The following is a 24,021-nucleotide window of genomic DNA, read 5'->3' as shown; positions in this document are numbered from 1 at the left end:
TTGACCAAACTATGGAGATCATATTTCCCAGATTGCGGCTACCTCTTATATTTTGGGGGTCTGAAATACGAATACGTTGGGAAAAAAACTACGTTTATTCAGAGGAAATACGTTTTTGTGTCTGATTTTGAAACTCAAAATATCGTCTGCACTAATTAATTAACATAATTGAGGTCACCCCCTCGAACCATTAAGGTTGATTCTTAAAACTTGATGATCCGATCATTATATCAAAAGTTATTCAGGGCTTTTCGGTCCACTGTACATTTTAAAAATTGTTGTTAAATTTAAATATCTAAAGTGAAAAAAGTTTACACCAAGTCAAATTTGTTTAAATCAAGTAAGAGATCCTCTTCTGCATCGCTATACAATGTCTACTGAAATAAAATATGCATATTTTTAGTTATGTAATAAGGATAATTATATTTTAATTTTTATATATCTGTAACAGTATTAAAAAATTTTTTTTATTTCATAGTTTAATTGAAAAATTGCAGTTATTTCAATTTGGAAAAAATAATTTAATATATAAATAGCTATTTGGAAATTTAAAATTGATTAAGATTGAGAATTATTGAAGATGATTTTGTTTTGCGGAATGTACGCATTACTAACATTATTTTATTACGTTATTTTTTTAATATAATTTATTAAAAAAACACAATCTTGCCAAATTCTAAATATAAATAGAGCCATTTGCTTGGATATCGATAATTTATTAAGGCGACACTTAACCAGAGATTCATAATGTATGTTGAAGTACTTATATTTCTTTTAAAGATATAAAAACAAGTTCACTGCCATTAGCTGTCCTTTTTGTTTTAGGAAAAAATACAGTATGAATACAATGCAAGGAATCAAATAACTTTATGGGGACCAGCAGGAGAAGTAAGTAATAATATTATGTTATATTTCCGTCAGAAAGTTCCTGAAAATGAGTTTCCAGATACGCTTTTTTTTCTTTTATCATTTCTAAAAAACTTTTTATTTCGTGGGAAACGAAATTTCTTTCAAACCATAAAAAAGAGAATTCTTGTAAATTAGTTTGATTAATATTATGTCGTGACATTAATATACCGACTTTAAACTCTATTTAATTTTTATCCTCTCTTTTTTTTAAACTTTACCCCACTTTGGAATTTTCTGCAGCACCTGCGTGTGATCTATATGCTGTCAAACTTAAAATTTCTGGATTCTAGAAATATATCAGCAGAATGTTAGTGGGAAAAGTCCATAAAAACACGGCGTGACATAATTTGCTCCGGTATGAGCAGCCGTTCTTTGTGAACAAAAGGGCAGAAAGAAGCTTTGCTATATAAAGAAGGATGCTAAAAAAGCACATCATTCTCGTTTGAGACGTCACAGAGTCAGAGTGTGTTGCGTCTGCTCTACGGCGGCGGAAAACAGATGTTTCATCCGCTATCCGCCCTTGATCATCGAGACAAGAGTTACGCCAGATCGGGAGCCACTATAGAATAACATTGAGGAAATGATCTAGAAAAGCCTGAAAGTAATGAGCGTAATGCTAAAAATTCCAGTAACGATCAACATAACAGTCATGTAAAACAATTGAGATGCAGATACATGTACGAGCATTATCTGATGATACTGCTGATACGGGAACAACATTGTCTGATAAAACTACAAAGATAGTAATGAACCGCTGGCGACAACGGCAGTGGACACTACAAAAATTCCTGAATCAAAAAAGGCTGCCTCCACTAACAGCCTCGAGACAGCTAATCAACATCACAACTCTGAGAAAGCGGAGATTCCTGAGATTCAGAGATACTGAGACTCAGATAAAAAAAACCAGTCCCCATACCCATAACCTGGTAGAAACCTTATCCCCACTGAAGCAAGATGCCTCCCCCGAAACCCAGGCGACGGTTGCAAGTCCCGCTCCTGAAACTACTTCAAAAGATCTTATCCCAGAAAGCATTTAACCTTACGAAAACTTTGAATCGGAATTTTCTTTTTATTGTGACGAAAATGTTTGTACTAAAAACCGTTTTTCAAATAAAGCAAAAACATTGCAGTTTACAACCTTTCATCCCAAAAGGATTAAAAATTATTTTTTAAAGCTTTTTTTTTAAAAAAAAAAGTATTGTCCATAATAACGTTTTAGCTGGCATCACACTAGCGATAGGATCAAATTGCATTGTCTATTAAAATTTTAAGACAAGATGGATTTTAGTTGAGGATACCCTGCGAAAAGAAACCTTATAATGACCTAGATTTAAGATTATTCTCACCCTGAGATTAGCTTTATTAAATGATTTTTTTCACGCTTGTAAACCCTAAGTCAACCTCGATTTAAAGTTATATTGAAGGTTGTTTTCCAAGGTTTTGGATGAAGGTAATGTGCGTCACAGATCTTGTTTTAAGGTTAGAAGGTTTACACGTAAACCGCATTAAAAACGTTTTTAGGTTTACATTGAAAGATTTTTTTTGAGTGGAAATAAACCTTGTTTTGCTATCTGGGTGTACAGCCCACCAGAGGAAAGATGAAGATCCTCATTCGAGGATTAGAAAGCCACTGCAGAATACAAGACCTGGAAGAGAAAAATCTTATCGAACTTGGACTTACTTAATTGAAAATCATCCAGCTCAGGAGGAGGTACGACCAGGAGTATAAGCTCTTCCCCCTCTTTCTCCTCAACCAATCAGAAACGAGATCAAATTGAAACATCTACAGCATCAAATTCCTACTCAAGACCCTAGTACAGATTGAGAGATTCTGTGTTGGACGCTTTGAAATCCAATGATGCTGGTACTAAAAGTTTGGGCACACATAACGAACCTGCATATCACCCGAACACGCCTGTATGAAATGTGCAGGAGCATTTTACTCTTACGCTTGAACAAAACAACCAAACGTGACTCCTATCTGTATGAACTACAGTGGTAACCATCCAGCCTGCTTCACTGGCTGCAGAGAAAGCGGGAGGAATTTAAGAAAAGGCAACGATAGAGCTTTCTTGATTCTGTTATAAGACTGCTAATCATCTTCAAAGATATGCAAGAACTTTTTCAAAATGAGGAGCTAGTGAAGATGCTAAAATCTCTTTTTGCCGATGTCAAAACATAGATGCCACTATAAGGACTTTCCTACATGCCAGTTGCAGCTCTGCTATGATCCCAGAATTTAGATTTTTATTTCACCGATTCTCAACGTCTATATTTGTCGTTCGTTACTTTTTGATCTCGAACTCAGATGAAGAAGTAAGTACCGAAAGGCGGACGCGTCATTCATCACTTTACATTCAAGCATTATTGTTAGAACGACACATTTCAACAACATGGTTTCTTAAAAACGTAAATGCAGCAATTTTTCTCAATATCTCGCCTACCCGCTTTTTGGCTTGCTGCTAAATAAAGTCCAACAATTAACTATATTCTTCATCTAATGTTTTAAAATATTTGTTTGGGGATTTTCTTTTTTTATCTTTTTCTAATCATTCTGATTAAAATCATGAATTTTTTAACCCTACGATTTTGTTCTTGATTTGTGATACCTGTACAAAGACCGCTGAAAGCTTCGGCAGATGGAAATTATAGCCCACTTTAAAAAGATAGGAAATTCTATTTGAAGTGCTCTGCACTGATAGAAAAAGTCATTCCAAGCCTGGTGTTCATTTTCGTTCTTTTCCTGTGATTTGACCATGTGCAACTTCCTAGATGACTTCAGTTCACTTTGTGTCTGATTTGTCTGGATGTAAGTACAATTTAAGTATGCAGTAATAAGGAACTAACCGTTTGTGTTCACCTCCAGTATCAGAATTTTTTCTGCTTCGTAAGGACTATATTACATTTTTGACGTCCGTGATGCAAGTGTGTTACAATTGCAGGTTAAATTTCTTTAGTTTCTTTTTTATGCATTTCCAATAATTGATCGTAATGAAATAATATTCAAACACTTCAAAAATGCATTGCTACCTCTTGCAAAATAGTTATTGTTGATACCAAGCTTGGTTTCGGCTATTTTTTTTCTTCGTTGCTTTTTTGGCTATTTTTTTTTTCATTTTGCGTAATGAACGTAGTTTTCGCTTTGTATTTGAACGTCTTGGTTGAATAGCGTTACATATTTGCGTAAAATAAAATTTGTTACAGCTGTTACTTTTTTTAATTTTCTCACAGTCCATTTAATCGACGACCACAACATTTTGGTCATGTCTCGCGGAGCTCTAACCAGCTATAATTCGAAATTACTATTTATCGCTATTGATTGTTATTGTTTTCGCATATATTGCCTTCGTCATAAATTCGTCGTAGCAGTCATAATTTCGTGACTGAATGAATATTCATTGTTTTGATTTGGATAAACATAACCATACCTAAATCACCAAACATTGGTAAATCAGATTGATAAATAATAAACTGCTGTTTGTAGAAAATGCAACACCATGAAGGAATCATCAGAATCAAATGAAATATTATTTTAATAATGGATATAGGATATTATGCAAATTAATAAAGTTTCAGAGCCATCGCGCGTGCGTGGCGCGCGCAGCGCCCTCTGAATTGATGCTGAAAGCGTATAAATAAAGTGCTGTAGCGGGACGTTGAAAATAGTCTATGATTATTTGTTAGTGGCAAACGTTTAGTGAGACCTGAGTATGCCTCCACGACGGAAGAATAAGAAATTCAAGCAACTTACGGAGTTTGAACGAGGGAGGATAATCGGCCTTCGAGAAGGAGGATTTTCCTATCGCGCAATAGCAGCTCGTATGCAGCGGAACAGTTCCACAGTGATGCGAGTTTGGAAGCAGTGGACCGACGAGCACCGAACAACTCGAAAAACAGGCACTGGACGACAGAAGGTGACGTCAGAGCGCGATGATCGACACCTGCTCCGCATGGCGGTGAATGATCGCACAGCTTCCTCCAGGCAGCTGGCAGCACATTGGTCTACTGCTACAGGTGTACAATTGTCGGCTTCGTCAATTCGTCGTCGTCTGCTGCGCCGTGGATTGCGTGCAAGGGTGCCATTATACAGGATTCCCCTCACGGCGGATCATCGACGGCTGCGTCGGCAGTGGGCTCTTGAGCACAGAGACTGGCGAGCTGATTGGCACCAAGTTGTCTTTTCAGATGAATCACGCTTCAATTTGTGGACCCATGATGGCCGTGTTCGTGTTAGACGTTATGCCGGTCAACGCTGCCTTCCTGAGTGTATTATTGAACGACATAGTGGTCGAACACCCGGAGTTATGGTCTGGGGTGCGATTTCGTATCATGGACGATCCAATTTGATACGAATTGAGGGTAATCTCAATAGCAACAGATACGTCCGTGAAGTGCTACAGCCCGAAGTCGTTCCTTTCCTTCAAGGCATCCCTGGAGCTATCTTTCAGCAGGATAATGCACGCCCACATGTTGCGCGGACTGTTAGAGACTTCTGTTCAGCACAACGCATGCAACTTCTTCCTTGGCCTGCTTATTCGCCGGATATGTCGCCTATTGAGCACGTGTGGGATATGGTTGGTCGGCGTCTCACTCGTGATCCGCGTCCTGCAGTTTCCAAAGACGAACTTTGGTTGCGCATACAAGCGATATGGAATTCTCTTCCTCAAGCAGATATTCAACATCTGTTTGACTCCATGCCACGTCGTATAGCAGCACTTATTGCAGCGCGTGGTGGCTGCACCAAATACTGATTTCGGACGCTTAATTTGTTTCTTTTGTTTTGAAAATTTCATCATTTATTTGTATCAGTACAAGTCGTTTCTGCATTAAATTTCATTTGATTCTGATGATTCTTTCATGGTGTTGCATTTTCTACAAACAGCAGTTTACGTGGAGAACTTAAAACAATTCAATTGTCGTCGTGTTATGGCTACTAGTAAAATTTACTAGATTAGAACACTTTATTTCTACCAATGGAAGTAAAGCTGATTGTTTGAACTGCAATCGCGATTGGAAAGTATTAGATTGATACTTCAAGAAATAAAGAACTTGAAACTGGAATATTCTGCTCTTTTGAAAGATGAAAATTTAGATATCCATCAGTTCCAATATGATGAAATGGAGGAACAAATTGAAGCTTGCATAGAAAGCTTACAAAGATTTTCATTCAAAAAAGTTATAATGATTGTCATTTGCATAATAATGAACAGTTGGATACAAGAGTAAATGTTAAATTGCCAGATATTTACTTATCTTGCTTTGATGGTAAAATAGAAATTGGAATAATTTTAAGCTTCAGCTTGATAGTAACTAAAAATCAGTTTTTAAACAGCATACAAAAATTATTTTATTTACCCTCTGCTTTAAAAGGTGTTATCAAATTTATTAAAACACCAGAAGATACATTTGATATCATTAATGACTATCTTAAAAGAAATATTTGAAAATACTCATTTAATTATAAACAATTATATTTTGAATATTTTTAAATTTTGAAATAATATCTGCAGAATGATATAAAGACTTGAGACATTTGATTGATACATTAAATAATGTTTAAGAGGCTTAAATTTAATGTAATTAGAAACAAATGAACTCTCTGAATAATTCATAATAAATATAATTGTTCAAAAGTTGGATAAGGAAAGTCGTAAACAGTATTAAATGAGTTAAACGTCTGCTGAACTGTCAAAATTTAATACATTTATGGAATTTATTCAAAAACGATTTCAAACATTAGAAAATTTGCAGAAAAACCAATTGTGAATAAAGTTAAGGGTGTTCAACATCAAAACAATGCACGTAATTTTGTTGTGAAATCCAAGTGTGATAAATGTCATTTGTGTGGTTCAAGTTCATTTTAAAGATGTCCCCAAAGCTCAGATTTGATGTGGTTAAGAAAAATAAACTTTGCATTAATTGCTTACATGATTCTCATAAATTGCAGTCGTGCTCCTCGAGATATTCTTGTAAATATTGTCACTCTCAGCATAGTTACTTACTGCACAGTAAGGGAAATAGTTATAGACAAACGGAAGCTTATTCACCAAATGCGGAACTACCGACAGTTGAAGATTCACAGACACCAGTTTCTCTTTCGAATTATCAAAACGTAAACTATCTTTCTCTTTCGAATAGTAATAAAGTACACCATATCTTTGCTACTACTATCCAAAACAAAACTATAATTCTTGCAACTGCTCTCGCTTGGATTTGAAACCATGGGAGTGACTGTTCTGTTAAAGGACATGTATTGCTGGATAATGGCAGTGTGGTAAACCTAATGACTTAAGAATTCGTAAACAAATTAGAATTGTAAAAATAAAAAATAAACCTCCTAATTAGTAAGTTAGTGGGTTAGGAGGAAATGAAACAAATGCAAAATATGAATTGAATGTTCTTGTTTCTAATAAAAATTAAATGCAAAATATGAATTGAATGTTCTTGTTTCTAATAATAATTCATCCTTTTCGCTTGACACTATTTCGCTTATTTTATTTTGTTGTAAAAAAATAACAGATTTCGTTCCATCTACCACTTAGAAATAAGAGAATATTAATAATCCTAATCGTACAATATTAGCAGATGCTTCATTTGCTAATCCAGGAAAATTAGATATGATTTTAGGTGTTGAACATTTCTTTAAAATCATTAAAGAAAATAAACATCGCACATCGGGAAATACAACATTTCAAGATTCAGTTTTCGCTTTTATTGCCAGCTGTTTACAGGAATCTAAAAGTCCCAAAACAATGTTGTAATCCAATTTCTCAAGAAGAAAACATTGAAAATTGTATTAAGAAATTTTGGGAGATCGGAGAAATAGATAACTCATGAATTTTGAGCAAAGAAAAAGAATTTTTCGAAAGTTACTTTCAAAATACCTATAAAAGAATTGAAAGGTTAAAATGCCTATTCGTGGAGAAGTTCTCGAAACTTTAGGTGAATCTCGTTATATAGCACAAAAACGCTTGAATCAAACCCTTAGAAGTTTGAACACAGATCTTGAAATAAAAAGCTTTATTGTGAGTTTATGAACAAATGTGGAAACTTAAATCATATGGAAAAGATTAGAGATGATGTTTCACCGTCTGTATCATATTATATGCCCCATCATGGAGTTTTCCGTCCATACAAACCTTACACTAGATTAAAAGTTGTGTTCACGCCTACCTCGACAGCTCAAATCTTAAATGACATATTGTTAACTGAGGAGGTAAAAGAAAACGTTTTTGAATTGATTGTTCGATTTCGCAAGCACAAGATTGCTTTGACAATTTAGAAAGATGTTTCGCTAAATATTAATCGATTCCTCTCAAAGAAATTTGTTGAGAATTATGTGGAAAACTCAAATGGACCAATTGCCAACAGTTTTCAGAATGAATACAATTATCCACCATTTCTCGCCATTCGAGCATTGAAATAGTTAGCTATGAAAGAACAATTTAACCCTCTTGCCTCAAAAGTTATATTATATGAATATTTAGTTCAGTATATTTATGAATATTTAGTAAATATGAATATTTAGTTTAGTTAGTTGGTGAATATTTAGTTACCGGATCTCCACAGATCTTCAATCAGCTTAAGAATTAATGACTCAATTGATAGAAATGTTTAATAGTTATGACCTGTGTTTTTCTGGACCATCGAATTTGGATCTTCAAGAGACAGAGCTTAGTGAAACTTTGGACCGGGAACTTTATGAATGTGAACTGAAACAATCATCTGACATAACTCTAACTTTGACTTAGAACATAGATTTCGTTAACAGTTTTCCTGTTACAAGTATAAAATTTGTAAAACTATTTTATGTCTTACGTTTAATTTATAGGTTCATTTCTAATTGTCGGAATGGTAAAAAGGATGCTTGACTCCATTAATCGAGAGAAATTTCAACATTTCAAGCTTCGTATAGTAAACTTTAGTACAGGTAATTGTATTTAGAAAGGAGATAAATACCCTAATAAATCATGAAAAGTTGAAGGATAGTCTCGTAAGTAATTTAAATCCTTTTCCAGATACCAATGGATTAGTTAGGGTAAAAGGGAGAATAAACAATTCTAGTTTATCTTATGATCAAAAGCACCCCTTATTAATCCTTAAAGATCATAAACTAATCACTTTAATTTTTCAACATTTTCATTTAAAAATTTGCACGCTGGTGCGCAAACTTTGCTTCATAGTGTAAAACAAGAGTTTTGGCAATTAAGTGGAAGAAACACTGTCTGAAAAATAGTTCATAATTGTATAATACGTTTCAGCAATTGAACAACAAATAACTGCCACGTTACCTAAAGAAAGAGTTACCATTTTCATTATTCACCCATTTTCGAAAACTGGCATCAACTTGTGTGGTCTTTTTCTTATTAAGTATAAAAATCAACGGAAAAGAGTTTTAAAAAAATATATGCAGTTATTTTTGTGTGTTTAATTTCCCGCTCTATTTATTTGGAAATAGCCAGTGAAGTGCCGAAGCCTTAATTGCAACCCTTAAGCAGCTTTTCGCGAGAAGAGGTATACCTTCCGTTATATTTTCAGATAATACAACGCATTTTATTGGAGTTAATTTTATAACCCTCATTAGAGAGCTGAGCCAATTTTTTGGATTTACTATGACTAATGTTCAACTGCGTAGTCTTGTAATTTTGAACCCAATAAAGAAGACAAGGGAACTCATGAATCAAGTATTGGGAGAAATTTGACTTTGTGGAGGACTTTTTGATTGAACTAAACCAAATTTTGCTTTTCATAGAGAAGAAAAGCACGAAAACCTCCCACGATAAGCCTGATGGCAAAAGGACTCTAACCATAATCCGTCTACCACTGATGATATTTTACGTCATCTGCACTGCGGTCAGTGCAAACCAGAGGCGGAATTCTTTTCAACCATCCAAAGCTGGGATTCGAACTCGGTTCACCTCATTAAAAGGCAAAAACTTTATCCTTTGAGCTGTCACGGTTCGCTAATTTTATAGTTTGGAAATTGTACGATGTTGTCAAACATAATGTTTCTTATTTGTCCCATAAATCCATCGTTTAAAAGGAACTCCTGGATCAAGTATTGGGAGAAGTTTGCTTTTGTGGAGGACAGGACTTTTTTGATGGAACTAACCCACATTTACGTTACATGGAGAGGAAAATAACGAAAACCTCCAACGGTCAGTCTGAAGGCAAGGGGACTCTAACCCATAATCCGTCTACCACTGAGGATATTTTACGTCATCAGCACTGTGGTCTGTGCAAACCAGATGCGGAATTCTTATCAACCAGTCAACGGTGGAAATTAATTAGAAGATAAATCAAATATTTTTAAAAAAATATTCAAGGAATTGCCTTAATTTACAGCAGAGAAGTAAATGGCTATTTAAAAAAAATAACATCAAACAGGATACACCAGTTTTTGTTAAGGAAGATAAGCAGCTTATTTATTCGCGGATTATTGAACATATCCAAGATGTAATTGAAGAGATGGATGATAAAAGTAGCGTGGTTATAGTGGAAATCACACAAGATATTTTTAAACGAAGCATATCAAATATAAATGTTTGACCTACTAATGATCCTACTATTTAGTCTTACATTCCTATTTTCTTTATTATCATTGTGTATATTTTAAATTGAAATTGAAATTTGTAATTTGAATTTAATTTACTTATGCAATTTAGTATTATTGTTATTTGGTTATTTTGTCCCTTATTTGAAATTTGTTATCATTTGCATTTGGAAATTCTCAATATCTTTTATTGTATTTTATTTCTGAAATGGACATTTCAAGAATAATGTATATTTGTGTATGTTTTCATCCTTGCTTGGGCGTAATGAACGCAGTGTTCGTTTTATATTCGAAAGCTTTGGCTTAATGGCGTTACACATTTGCTTAAAATAAATTTTTTTTTAGTAGTTACTTGTTTTAATTTTCTCACAGTCCACTTAATCGACGACCATAACAATTATATCATTGTTCTCTGTTATATTTGTTTGATTCAGGTTAAACAGATTTTGCTTCACAATAAAATTTATTAGTGTATTTAATTAACCATCTAAACTAAAGTTAGAAAATATATTTTTCTAACTTTAGTTTAGATGGTTAATTAAATACACTAATAAATTTTATTTTATTTTTGTGCATACGTAAAACTTACCTTGTTCTAATTTACTATAATCCTAACTACTTTTCAAAATCTTTACTGATTTTTTTTTATTTATTATTTCGTCATTATATTATTTGTTATATTATTTGTTATTCTATTTGCATTCTTATATTAAATGGTATTTTTCAAAGTTTTTTTTATTAAAGAAAATTTTGAACTTTCTACATACAACGAATAATAATTGAGAAGCTGATGGCTGAAAACTTTATAATTTTACTTGGATGTGAAAAAGTATTGAAGCATTTTAGAGGATTTAAAATTAATCAGCTTATATTTTTAATTTATCAAGTATTTAAAATTCTTTAAACGTAACATTTTAAAATCAATTTACATACTATTTTTAAACACTATTCCAAGTTTTCAAGAGAAAGACTTTAATCTCTTCTTATTTCAATTAAAAAGTTATTGGTGTAATCCATGAATATGGTGGACGTTTTTCAGAAGTCATGTTCTCATTGAATCATTCATAAAGAAACATTCGATTTTTTAGACTTTTGAAATAACATGTATATTTTTAAATTCAATGTAAAATTGAATGGCATTAAAATTTGTTTTTCAGTTAGTTGATTATGCTAACAAACAATGGGCGGGACTTATGTCGCAGTAAGTAATGTTATAAATTTTATTTCATTACGTTTTTTTTTTAAAGTAAGCTTCACATTAAGTTACAAATTTTGCTTAGCTTTAAAATCAAATAGATTTTGACCTATTTGGTTGTCTTTTATCTAAAAATGGAAGAAACATAAGGATCTATATTTCATAAAATGATTCTTAGATTAGGTACTTTAAGATGTATGTGGACAATGCTGCACTCCCAACTCTATGGCAATATTGCTGTGGAGGCCAATTTCTCTTGCAGCTCGTCACACATCGAGGCTTGCACAGACAAAATGGGTGCTCTAAAACTGCCTTCTCAGAGCCCCGATTTAAATCGTTGGGACCAATTAGAGCTCAGATTACGTATATAGCCAGCCAAATCGACCCTCCTCAATGTAAGCACTCAATTCAGCGGTGATGGTAACCTGAAAGTCAATTTCTATGTGTCACCTATCAAAAACTGGTGAAAAGTCTTCCCAGACGTGTTCATTTTGTCATTGATGCAAAAGGGGACCAACATCATATTAATATGTGCCTTAAGGCGCTATTAGTCCATACCACAGGGTGTCGGGATACTTTTGACAAGATAGTGTATAATGTTATCTTCTTATCTTAGTAATTTTGAGCCTCTAAAAGATTAAGCAACTTCTAGATCAAGCAACAAACAAGGAGCAAATTTGCTATCATTAATCACTTAGTCTGTGAAGTTAGCTCTTATAACGAGAATAAAATCACGAAAACCACCCTTTATTAGCTTAATGCTAAGAGAACTTTAACCGATCTGGCGGGCCAGGATAGCCTGGTCTGTAGGGCGCTGGGCCCATGTCCGAGTATTTGTGGGTTCGATCCCCGCCGGCCGAAGACTCCCCGTGTACTAAATGGTGACTGATGCACGTTAAAATTCTGTCGAGTCGCAAAGTCCTCCATGTTCCCATAACAAATCAACACCTCTGGGGGTACAGAATTGAAGATCGATCGTTCTCTGATTCAGATCAAAATTACGATCTGCGGATGAATGACTGAATGTATGAATGGGTCCGCCCTATAAACAGGTGCGATGTATGGTGCATCAGAAGTCGAATTCTTGGCCATAGATGGCGCCACTGAAAAACAAGAACAATCGCACCCCTTCTGCCTAAACAGGCATACGTCAACAACAACAACAACAATCAATCTGGTTGGAATTGAATTTATTGAGCGTGAAATACGCTTTCTAGAAAAATTCAGCTTCAAAATATCAATTTTATTAATGCATACATCATTTCAATATAAACATAAATCAACTAATGCTGGAAATGTAATAAAACTTATCCAAATGAATTTTCTTTGAGTTTTATAAAAATATTTTTTTTAAATTAAAAATACTTTTAGAAAATTTATCAATTTTTGTTAAAACAATTATTTTTGTTTTTACATGCGCTTTTATTTAATAGGCAATTCATTTTCAATAATGTCTGAAATAATAATAGCATTAGGATAATTAATGTTTCATTTGTAAGAAGATATTTGACTTCAAAAGACCAAATAATAAGAAACATTCACATGCTGAAACCAAATTTAACAAGAGTAATACACGTCATCGCATTTTATATAATTATCTTGGACTTTTATTCATTTTTGATTTTATTCAACATATCACATTGATTTAGTTAAAATAGTTACGAATATACCTTACTAACATATTGAATTCCTATTATCATTTTTAAGATAAAATTTAGTTCTTCATTTCCATTAGTTTTAAAAACATGAATTGCTTCTTAATTGTAATTCAATCTGTAAATTGGATACATTTTTGCATCCAATCTATATAATGAAGAATAACAAAATAATTGAAGAATAACAAAAATAAATAGATAAAAGTTTTGGGAATGAATTCAGAAGCACTCAGGTTTTCAAGTATTAAATAGCTTCTAGCATTAGCAAAAATAAAGATAATACAGGGTAAGTCAAAATGAATGTAGCGATTACAAACAGCTATATAATTATTTAATGAAAAAGAATTTATCGATAAAATTTACATAGAATGAAGAAGGAACTTCAGCATTTTGTATACATGAATCACAAATTTTCTATGTGACTTCCCTTGGTCACACGGACAGGGACAACATCTAGGCGGTAATCCATTTCACGCAATACATTCTGAAACATTTGTTCAGTCACCAAAGCAAGCGCAATACAAATGCGTTATTTGAGTTCTTCAATGGAGAATTACAGCATCTCTTAAATTTTTTTTCAAGCCGAATTTTTGAAAATTCTCTCCTGAAACTGAAAATCTGATTGTTTTTTTCAACAAATGTTAATTTATTTAGTTATTAAAATTTAAATTGCACAAAAAGGCCTCCGTAAGTGATGCAATCAAAACCGATGCCTGGTTGGTTATGGCGTCACATGTGCTGAATGGAAACGTGTCGCCTCCATCCGTTACGGCTATTTCAAGGCTCTTTTAGTTTTGATATCACTTATATCTTATATCGTATGAACACCCTTTGTAAATTATTAATAAAATTGCTGTGAATTAAATTTACGGTTTTGAGACTGTATGTAAAATGATGTTGTTGTTAATTTACGTCGCACTAGAGCTGCACAATGGGCTATTGGCGACGGTCTGGGAAACATCCCGGAGGATGATCCGAAGACATGCCATCACAATTTTGATCCTCTGCGGAAGGGATGGCACCCCCGCTTCGGTAGCCCGACGACCTGCGCGCGAAGTCGAGCACTTAACGGTAGCACAGTTTAACGAGGACCAATACCGCACACCCTCGGTCCCTACGCAGACTGATCCAAGTGGTCACCCACCCGCACACTGACCGTAGCCAGTGATGCTTGACTTCGGTGATCTGCTGGGAACCGTGTCCTAACGATCAGTCCACTGCGGGACGTATGTAAAATGAAAAAAAGTTTTTAAAAGTTCAAACTGTGTTATTTATCACTAAAATATCTGAATAAATTATTATGCAGCTCTTTACAGCGAATCAACATTTCTTTTCGGCTCAGATTGGATAGAAATAGTATGCATTGAGACATAGGATGGATGATTTTATTATTCAGTATTGCATTAAAACAAATCAGTATTTTCATATATCTAGTTTATTGAAAAATATCAATCCATCATCGATACAATCTATGCTCTCATGTTCAAGAATTCAAACAATGCAATTTAATTTTGCTTCTTTCATTTCTTTATTTTCTTATTCATTACTAGTTTTAAAGGATATTCTTTTTAAGGAAATATTTACTAATGCAGTTTATGTCATCTTTTTTTACTATTTATTAAATATTTGAATACAGGTTAACGCTTATATTTATTATTCTTTGAATAAATAGGAATTTCGCTACAGTTAGAAATTATTCTTAAATTTAGAAATTTTAATTCCTTTTTCTGCAATATAGTATTTACAAAGTATGGTTATTGTTGATTTCCCTTCTTATTTTTGCAAACTATTTGTCAGTGCTTGCAACTAAGAATTCTAAAATAGTAAAATTTATGCCTTTTACATTTTTAATAAAAATATTTTTAATTACAATAGTTGAAAAAATTTCAGGTTAAGCATTAAGCATTTAGACAAATAGGAATTTGCATATTACTTTATTTTGGTATATTCTTTTTCCCTTTTGGTCGTTTCACTGAGACTCCGTACAGAATTATATAACACATTGGAATAAAAAAAAGGAAGGAAAGCATTCCCTTTGTATAAACGTTCACGTTAAAATAATAGCTGCTGTTTTGAGAAAAGACTTCTCCAACCCATAAACATTTGAGTTTCCTAACCTTAATTGTCTCAAATACATTTCAAGTCAAATTGATTTAACTTGAAATGGAAACAACTAATAAGCATAGAGATCTAAATACACAAATATTTCAACTTTTTTTATTGTTAGCGTAGTAACAAAACACTTGCAACAAAAAATATTAATTTCTGGATAAAAATGAAATATGATTTCTTCTCAGATATACTGGCATATGCAGAAATAACAAGTGCCTTATGCTTTGCTGAAATCTGATATATGTATATCCACTAAATAAATGCCAGATTGCAAAGTAGGAAAACAAAAGCACAAATTGAGATTGAGCCGTAACTAGAAGAGTTTTGTTTTAAAGTGCGTTCTTGCTGCATTACTGAAGTGCGTTTGATTTGTTAGTTACCAAGGATGATGAGTCCGAAAATGGATGTGCGCAAGGTAATATTATACTGGATAATTTAAAAAAGTTGACTATAAATAATTTTAGAAAATAGATATTTATTTAAGAAAAAAATATAAAATAAAAAAGAGAAAGAAACATGAATTGCCTGTTTTGCACATAATTTTAGCCACGGATTTGCCAGAAATGGATTTGCACATGGAAAAATTATATAAATTAACAAAGAAATCTTTTTAGTAAATAATTTTAGAAACGGATTTGCCCGAAATGGATTTGCACATGGAAAAATTAACAAAGAAAAAATTTTAGCAGATAATNAAGCCAACATATATTATATATATATACAGTTCCTGGAAATATTATTAAACGCACTATAAGATTCTATGTAAAATCTTAATTAACAGGTGATACCATAACAACTGTATTGTTTTTACGCGACTGAAACCGGTTTGTACTTACTTACGTTCGTGTATAAATTGGTGAAATTAGACGATGTATATTATGTGAATTCGACAATTGGATAAATTAGACGCTATATTACATAAATATAGAATATTTATTATATCAGGTATTATATTATAATAATTAGACCAAATTATTCGATGCACTGTAGTGTTTTAATAATTGCATGTTTTGCACAAGTTTATGATCAAATCTCTTATATTTAAACATAATCAAAATGGGTTTTTGTGGAGGAGATTCTTTATATACTTTCCATTTGTATTAATTTTTAACCTATTGCATTACAATGTTAACCAATTAATACACGAACATAAACAAGTGTAAACTTGTTTTAGCCGTGTCAAAACACTCAAGCTGTAGAGCATCGCCTGATAATAAACATTTTACATAGAATCTTACAAAGCGTCTAATAATTAATTAGGAATAAATAATATTTCTGAATATGGTAATATTACTAATATTACTGAATTATAAGGAAATAAATAATATTACTGAAAGAATGTAGTATGAGACATTCAAAAAATTTTTTAAGTAATGATGGTACAATTTCAGGTACTATAAAAAACGATGGAAACTATTTTTGGAAACTTTGCTGAACTGTCTCATAAATGGATGGCCATTCAATCAAACTGATTTTAATGAACAAGTTTATCGTCAAATTGAATATGAATTTGATCTAGGAACAGAAACTTATCCTGTTCAACCAAGTGGTATGATAATTATATGAAATAAACATCCACGGATTCATATGCCCTTTATTTAAATTATTGATGAGTAATAGCTTTTTGTGGTACAGAGTGATTTTTAAACAACACCGTATGACCTTTTGGAAAGCGTTTGAGAGAAAGGAATAAAATTTTGTAAATACGTATGATATTATTTGCGCTCAAAAATGTTATAAGCCATGGCGCAATTTTCACGCATATAATTACCGTAGCAATATTTTAAAATGACAACTACCACTTTTTTTTATTGAAACGCAATTCTTAGTATAAAAAATTGAAATAGAGTTGGAGCGATAGTTTTATCAAAAGAAATTCAAATTTAGCTATTTTTATGACAATTAACAAGAAGAGATTGTGATAAAAACTTAAAACCCCCTCTCTCTCTCTTTCTCTCTCTCTCCTAGTGCAAAAAACCCTAAATAACTTTCGATTTAATGATCGGATCTTCACGTTGTGTGATTCAATCTTAATGATTTAAGATGGTGACCTTAAATATGCTAATTAATTAGAGCAGAGGATATTTTAAATTACGAAATCATACACAAAAACATACTTTCTCTTAATAAAAATACCTTTTTTCGACGAATTCGTATTTCTGATCTTACTTTTTGCTTATTTCCCCATAATCTCGAGAACTTTTTAAGCGAATTAAATAAATTTTGCAAACAATTATAAAATTTGTTCATTCAAACATTTCATGCAAAATATAACTTTTAGTAAATATTTATTATTTTATTTAATAATAGTCGAAAAATTTTGAATTGAAAGGTACACAAATTTTTACGTCATTTCAAAATATCCAATTTTATATAATGTTACGGTGGTTTACAGACACAAAACTACTACTTATCAATTTAACCTGTGATCGTTTTATTTTATGCATATATTGTCGAATTAATTTACATACTTCAACTATTTAAAATAAATTAGATTAATAACACTTTAATCAAATACAAATTTAAATAACAAATTAAACTAATTAAAAGGCTTTAATTAGTAACAAATAAACTAATTGGCATGGAGAGAACTTACCCATACTGATGTTCATATTGGAAGTTGGTGAACCTCAAAATGACTCGGTTCTACTCTCTCTACTCTTACTGCTACTGTTTTTGTTGATCTTTTATACTAAACTTTTTGCAAGATAAAACTATTGCTAAATTCTGGAAAGGTCACACAAGAGATCAAACTTGGACTATAGACTTCTGATTAACCCTTTCCGACACGTATTTCTTAACTTTAATCAAGAGAGTTTATTTGTATTTGCTTAAGTTCTATGTACTAATGGAAGTTTCCACAGTATTTTAAATCTAATCAATTATTTTGCAATTTACGATAAATCTATTTTAAATGTTTTATTGTGATTCTGAATTAAGTGACGATAAGCGTCACAATAACAAAATACAAAATTTTAGCGAAATCGGTCGAATAGTCCGAAATTGGTCGTATAGAAATTGAACTTTAAAAATACGACTTTTTCAAAATTTCATATTTCTCAGGAACTATTTGACTGATTTCCCTCAGATTTTGTGTTTTGCCATCTACAATTGCCCTCTTTAAAATGATGTAAAAATTTTTACACCTTATACTTCAAAGCTTTTCGACTTTTATTAAATAAAATAATAAAAAGTAACAAATATTTGCTAAAAGTTCTATTTTTATTTTGAAATATCTGCAAATAAATGAATTTTATAATTATCTGCAAAAATTTTCATTTGGATAAAACGTTCTCGAGATATAGAGAAACATTTTTAAATCCTTCCTGACCATTATGTTGAACCATTGGGTCCATATTTCCCAAAATGCAAGTGTGAAAGAAAGTGTGTTCATTCAGAGAACGAACTTTTTAGTGTCTGATTTTGTAACTTAAAATATCGTCTGCACAAATTAATTAGTACATTTGCGGTCACCTCCTCGAACCCTTAAGATTGAATAAATGAAGAACATCCCCCTCGAACCATTAAGATTGAGAAGATATTATTATTAGATCACAAGTTATTCAGGTTTTTTTTTATTTCGTGCATTGTATAACTCAATTAAGTGGATTCCTTTTAAGTTTTTACTCTCTATACGTCAGAAAAAAGTAAGTTCAAAAAATTAATGTTAGTTATAATGGCACAATATGTAGAAAAAAATACTATACAGAAAGACAACACAGTTTTTTTTTTCATATCAATCATATTTAAACCGTATCATCAAATTTAAACCGTATTCACTGAGCTATTTACCCAATAGTATTAATAAAAGTGTTTATTCCTTTAGTAATATTAGTATTTTTTATTTAAGAAATATTTTCTTCCGGCATCAAATGTTTGTTACATTGAATATCAATTGCTGAATTTTATCATAACATTCTTGAATTCATATCTTAGGTGAACCTGTTGAAATTTCAAAGAAGTTGTTTCTCAAGTATGAAAATATTTTGAGCAATTTATAAAGACCATGTCATCTCAAAGTCTCTGGAATACCTCCTCAAATTACAAAAAGAAAACTGCAATGATTCTTTTCTTGAATAAAATCATAATAACTTTGTTTCATTTATATATTTTTCAAAGAATACTGTGAAAAACACCACATAATTGTATTTTGCATTATAGATTCAAATAATTATTGATATACAGATCTTAAAAGATGAGGGTTCATGAACAACTTACAGTAGAGAACTTTTCTCCTGAACAACTTCAGGTCTGTCCCCCTAAAACCAAATTTTATCATGAACGACTAGACAAAGCTAGAAATGAGTATTTAATAAAATTTAAATGCGTATTTGAAATGCGCAACTCAAATTTAACAAATTAACTTTATTTAAACCATAATAATTATGAGGAAAAATCTAGCGGAAAATTGCTGAGACGTCCGCAGAATGGAGTTCTAAAACGGACTATTATAAATTATGAGAAGTATTATTTTAACGCTATTATGAAAACCTCATAAAATTTGATTGGTGCAAATGGACGATATCACGTAGTAAATATATTTGGGTTCATTAGTTTATTCTTTAAATAAAGAACTCCTAAATAAAAGGTTAAAATACGAAATTCTATGTCCGTCCGTTTACAAGCATTTTGCTGCGTCCATTTTCATAAGCACGCAGTTTGAGCTGATTGAGCCAGCGTTTTATGTATAATTTTCCGCTAAGGAAAAGTCACACTGAGGCAAAGCAATAACTTTAAAATAAATTATCTTGGTTTGAGTAAGATTTTTTTTCACATTGATTTAAAATTTTCATAATCAATCCAATCCATTTTTACAAGCTTGTCTGAGTTCAGTGTTGGAGCAACTTTTTTACTTAACAAATCTTTTCAAACCAGTGAAAAATCTTCAAATAAATTAAATCAAGAAAAATAAATAAATAAAATAGTTTGGTTTCAAACAACGTCATATCAATAGAAATATGCTTACATATTTAAATTTGAAAATTGATATTTTATTCAAACTTATTAACTTCAAAGATCTCTTTAGTAAATTTAAAATACTTTTTTAAAATTTTTACTCCTATACTGCATAGATATAATGCCCCATATTTCCTTTTAATATTAAAATATTACATAGAAACTCGGTCAGATATAGATTGTAAAATAATGTGCTAGCATACCAAAGAAAATAACTATAGAAAAATTAGGAGGTGAGACTTAATATTATGGTTCGCTCGAAAAACAGAAATTATTTAAAAAGGACACCCAGAGGAACCAGTAAAGTGGTATGAAACAATAGTCGAGAGAGTCCGTTAATCGAATACCGTCTGTTTTGAAAAATTATACTTAAGAAAAATAATACTTTTTATTTATTTTACAATAATGTAATAATATTCCTTTAATTTTTTTAAATTTATATGGATGGTGTTTTCAGTAGAAATGTAAGCAATAACAATCTCGAGCTCGGGACCTACTCTAGTTCCAGTTAAAAAGTTTGCAGCTGCTTACTACATGTTATTCTGATAGGCGATGTTTTCAAACGGATAATTTTATTTTCAATAAAAGAAATAAATTAGATAATTTCTGAGCTCAAATCTGCCGTCTTTCATAAGATATCAATATTAATATGTAATTCTGGGGAGTTTGGAGTGAAAATGTGTTTTAGTTATTTTGTTAATTATTATTAAAAAAGGTGACATGGCTGCTAGATTTTGAATAACTCGCTTTTTTGGCAGTCTTGATTTGGCCTCTTTCCATTTGTTCATTACTGTTTGTTCGTGTTGCAAGCTGTGCGCCATCTTACGTTAGTGTTAACACCTTTAGTATTGTAAACACAAGTATTGTTAGCATTGTAAACATAAGTAATCAAATACATTGTTTGCAAGAATCTCAAAACACAATGATGCCAAATGGCTTTAAAATACAACTGAAACAGTAACCCGGAAATTTAGGCAGTCCCGAACTTGCAGCTTTCCCTAGTGTAGAAAACACCATCCATATTTATTTCTGTAGGTGCAGAATTATATCAGTAGGACAGAATTTAGTTTGACTATTTAAAAATATTTATTATTTCAAAAAAGTGTATTGATTGTATAAAAGAAGAAAATTAAATACAAAATTTCTTAAAAGGACTTTTTTTTTCAGCATGATTATTATTAAAAATTTATTGATTGATTATTTATTGTAATCAAAAATTACATATTCAGAGTTAATTTTTAAGCATCTTTGCTCACAACATTTTATAAAACATAAAGTAAATTAAATATGAAATTTCTTCAGTTTTTAAAATTTTTTTTAGTGTGTTTATTATTAAAATTCATTTATTGATTATTTACAGCAAAATTAAAAAAATATTTTAATTTAATGCAGTCTCATGCTGGGAACTAAACAAGACGAGGAATAGCATTCTTTCCGCCACTCACATTTACGCAATTTAATTGTATGTAGGTTGTTCTATAATTGCGAGTTCAACCTTTTTTTTAAGAATTCTTGACAAAAATGAAATGTAGAAATACTGCACATGTATTTGATTACTTATTACTTGTGTTTACGATGCTAACAATACTTGTGTTTACAATGCTAAAGGTGCTAACACTAACGTAAGATGGTGCACAGCTTGCAACAAGAACAAACAGTAATAAACTTATGGAAAGAAGCCATATCAAGACTGCCAAAAAAGCGAGTTATTCAAAATCTAGCAACCATGTCACCTCTTTTAACAATATATCTCTAAATAACTAAATCAAATTTTCACTTTAAACTCACTAGAATTACGTAATAACTTTAATATCTTATGAAATATGGCAGATTTGAACTCAGAAATCATTTAATTTATTTCTTTTATAGAAAACAAAATTATCGGTTTGAAAATATCGCCTAGCAAAATAAGCTGTAGTAAGCAGTTGCAAACTTTCTAACCGGAACTAGAGCAGGTATAGAGCTCGGGATTGTTATTGTCCATCCATTCATCATGTGGACAAATTTTAACTTCTCAAAAAACTGATACCTATCAAATTATTATGGTAATACACATTAAGTACATCAATACAAAATCAAGACTAAAAAATTATTCATTTTTTGTTAACTTCCTTACAACTACGGAGATAAGAAAATTACACAGAAGTAAACAGCAATTCAGGTATTTCAGCCGAGGATAGAGCTACATGGTTACACTTTTCGAAAATCCATTTGTGAGGAAAATAAGCACAGCCAAACATACTTTTGCGCATGCGCATTTATCGCAGCGCGTGTACGTAGAGACAAAAGTCTCAGGATCAAGAATATAAACAAACAAACCTAAACCTCTGTAAATAAATATAGCTCATTGCACCTCTAATGTTAAAGTTGTCTTTCTATATTAGTAAATTTAAACACAAAAATAGCAGGGAACGGGTTCCTATGTGATCTTTTAAAGATGTATTCAGCACGCTAGATATATGAACATTACTCTCGGATATTTTATAAAAGAATAGTGTACCAGATGACTGGAACTATAAATATTCCGATCAAAACTCTCCTGCTTCACATATCCAGTAAGTTATTGAGATAATTACCATACATCAAATTATGTTTTCAATTATGCCTAATAAGTGTAATTTTTTAATAGATGTTATAAATGCGTGCGATTTATCATCAGTGACACCTTCCAGAGTGAAGCAGTACTTGAAGTATAGATTTAAAAATGCATTACCCAGGTAAGTTTTATCTCTCTAAATATATCTTATTTCCAACGCATTGGGTAGGTAGGTAAGTACTTTATTTACGTTCAACTAGAGCTGCATAATGGGCTATTGGGGACGGTCAGAGAAACATCCCTGAGGATTATCCAAAGACATGCCATTGCAATTTTGATTTTGATCCTCTGTAGAGGGATGGCTCCCCTGCTTTGATAGCCCAATGACCTGCTCGCGAAGTCAAGCACTTTACTGTAGAACAGTTTAACGAGGACCAAAACTGCGAACCCTTGGTCACTACGCAGGCTGATCGAAGTGGCCACTCTTCCGCTTACTGACTGCAGTCCATGATGCTTAACTTCAGTGTTTTACTGCCCACGCATTTGGGATATTGATCTTTTGGTTGTGGTACAAAAAATAGAAGATGACAATGGATATTTTCATATCGTGATCTGTCGTGCCAACTGCAATTGCTAAGTTGCCAAATAGATTCTAAACTTGCAAATTTTAAAAAAAAAAAACATGTAGATGTTTGCCTGGGAGTGACTACGAGTTATACCTTACCAGTTGGTCCGTTTTTGTGATGGGGTGTTTTTTTAGTTTCTCGTGGGCCGCTGCCTGGAAGGGATTGCCAAGACTTGGCAATTATTTTGCCACAGATACAGAAATCTCCCCAGAAACCTGACACTGTAATGCTTTTATGCGTAAAATAAGTCTCCGAATTGGAATTCACACATTTACAGAAAAGTGATATAATAAGCTCATGGAAAGGCTCTTAAGTTTTTGATTCTGGTTTCTGAGACATTGATTTTTCAATTCGACTATTGATATTTCCTTTCTGATCAGCAATTTCATCAAAACTCTTACATATTACTTTCTTTCTCGGTAGTAAATGAATTAATGCTTTAATTATTTTACTGTGTAAGCTTTCTTAGATAATAAATT

The 24,021-nt window shown here is 32.0% G+C and overlaps 2 protein-coding genes across 26 annotated transcripts in view; both read left to right on the top strand.

Moving 5' to 3' along the window:
* Positions 1-19,520, top strand: part of LOC107453005 (N-acetyl-alpha-glucosaminidase) — an 80,672-nt gene extending 61,152 nt beyond the window's left edge. For 2 of the 4 annotated variants that reach the window (XM_016069664.3, XM_071187957.1), the window contains 4 exons: positions 826-888; positions 11,620-11,663; positions 16,816-16,973; positions 19,361-19,520. In XM_016069664.3, the coding sequence (XP_015925150.2) occupies positions 826-888; positions 11,620-11,663; positions 16,816-16,973; positions 19,361-19,425 (330 nt within the window). In that variant the 3' untranslated portion in view covers positions 19,426-19,520. The remainder of the gene's footprint in view (positions 1-825; positions 889-11,619; positions 11,664-16,815; positions 16,974-19,360) is intronic. The other 2 variants (XR_011638300.1, XM_071187956.1) reach the window with 2 other exon arrangements.
* A 2,827-nt stretch (positions 19,521-22,347) lies between these two features.
* LOC107452993 (uncharacterized protein DDB_G0286299) overlaps positions 22,348-24,021 on the top strand; it is an 81,100-nt gene continuing 79,426 nt past the window's right edge. For 3 of the 22 annotated variants that reach the window (XM_043051437.2, XM_071187902.1, XM_071187899.1), the window contains exons 1-2: positions 22,525-22,935; positions 23,010-23,097. In XM_043051437.2, coding sequence (XP_042907371.1) covers positions 22,884-22,935; positions 23,010-23,097 — 140 coding nt within the window. In that variant the 5' untranslated portion in view covers positions 22,525-22,883. Of the gene's footprint in view, positions 22,936-23,009; positions 23,098-24,021 lie in introns of all 22 variants that reach the window. The other 19 variants (XM_071187908.1, XM_071187903.1, XM_043051432.2 and 16 more) reach the window with 12 other exon arrangements.

The sequence above is a fragment of the Parasteatoda tepidariorum genome, chromosome X1 (assembly GCF_043381705.1).
Source record: "Parasteatoda tepidariorum isolate YZ-2023 chromosome X1, CAS_Ptep_4.0, whole genome shotgun sequence".
NCBI classification, from domain to species: domain Eukaryota; kingdom Metazoa; phylum Arthropoda; class Arachnida; order Araneae; family Theridiidae; genus Parasteatoda; species Parasteatoda tepidariorum.
This window is presented reverse-complemented; position numbering and strand designations above follow the sequence as displayed.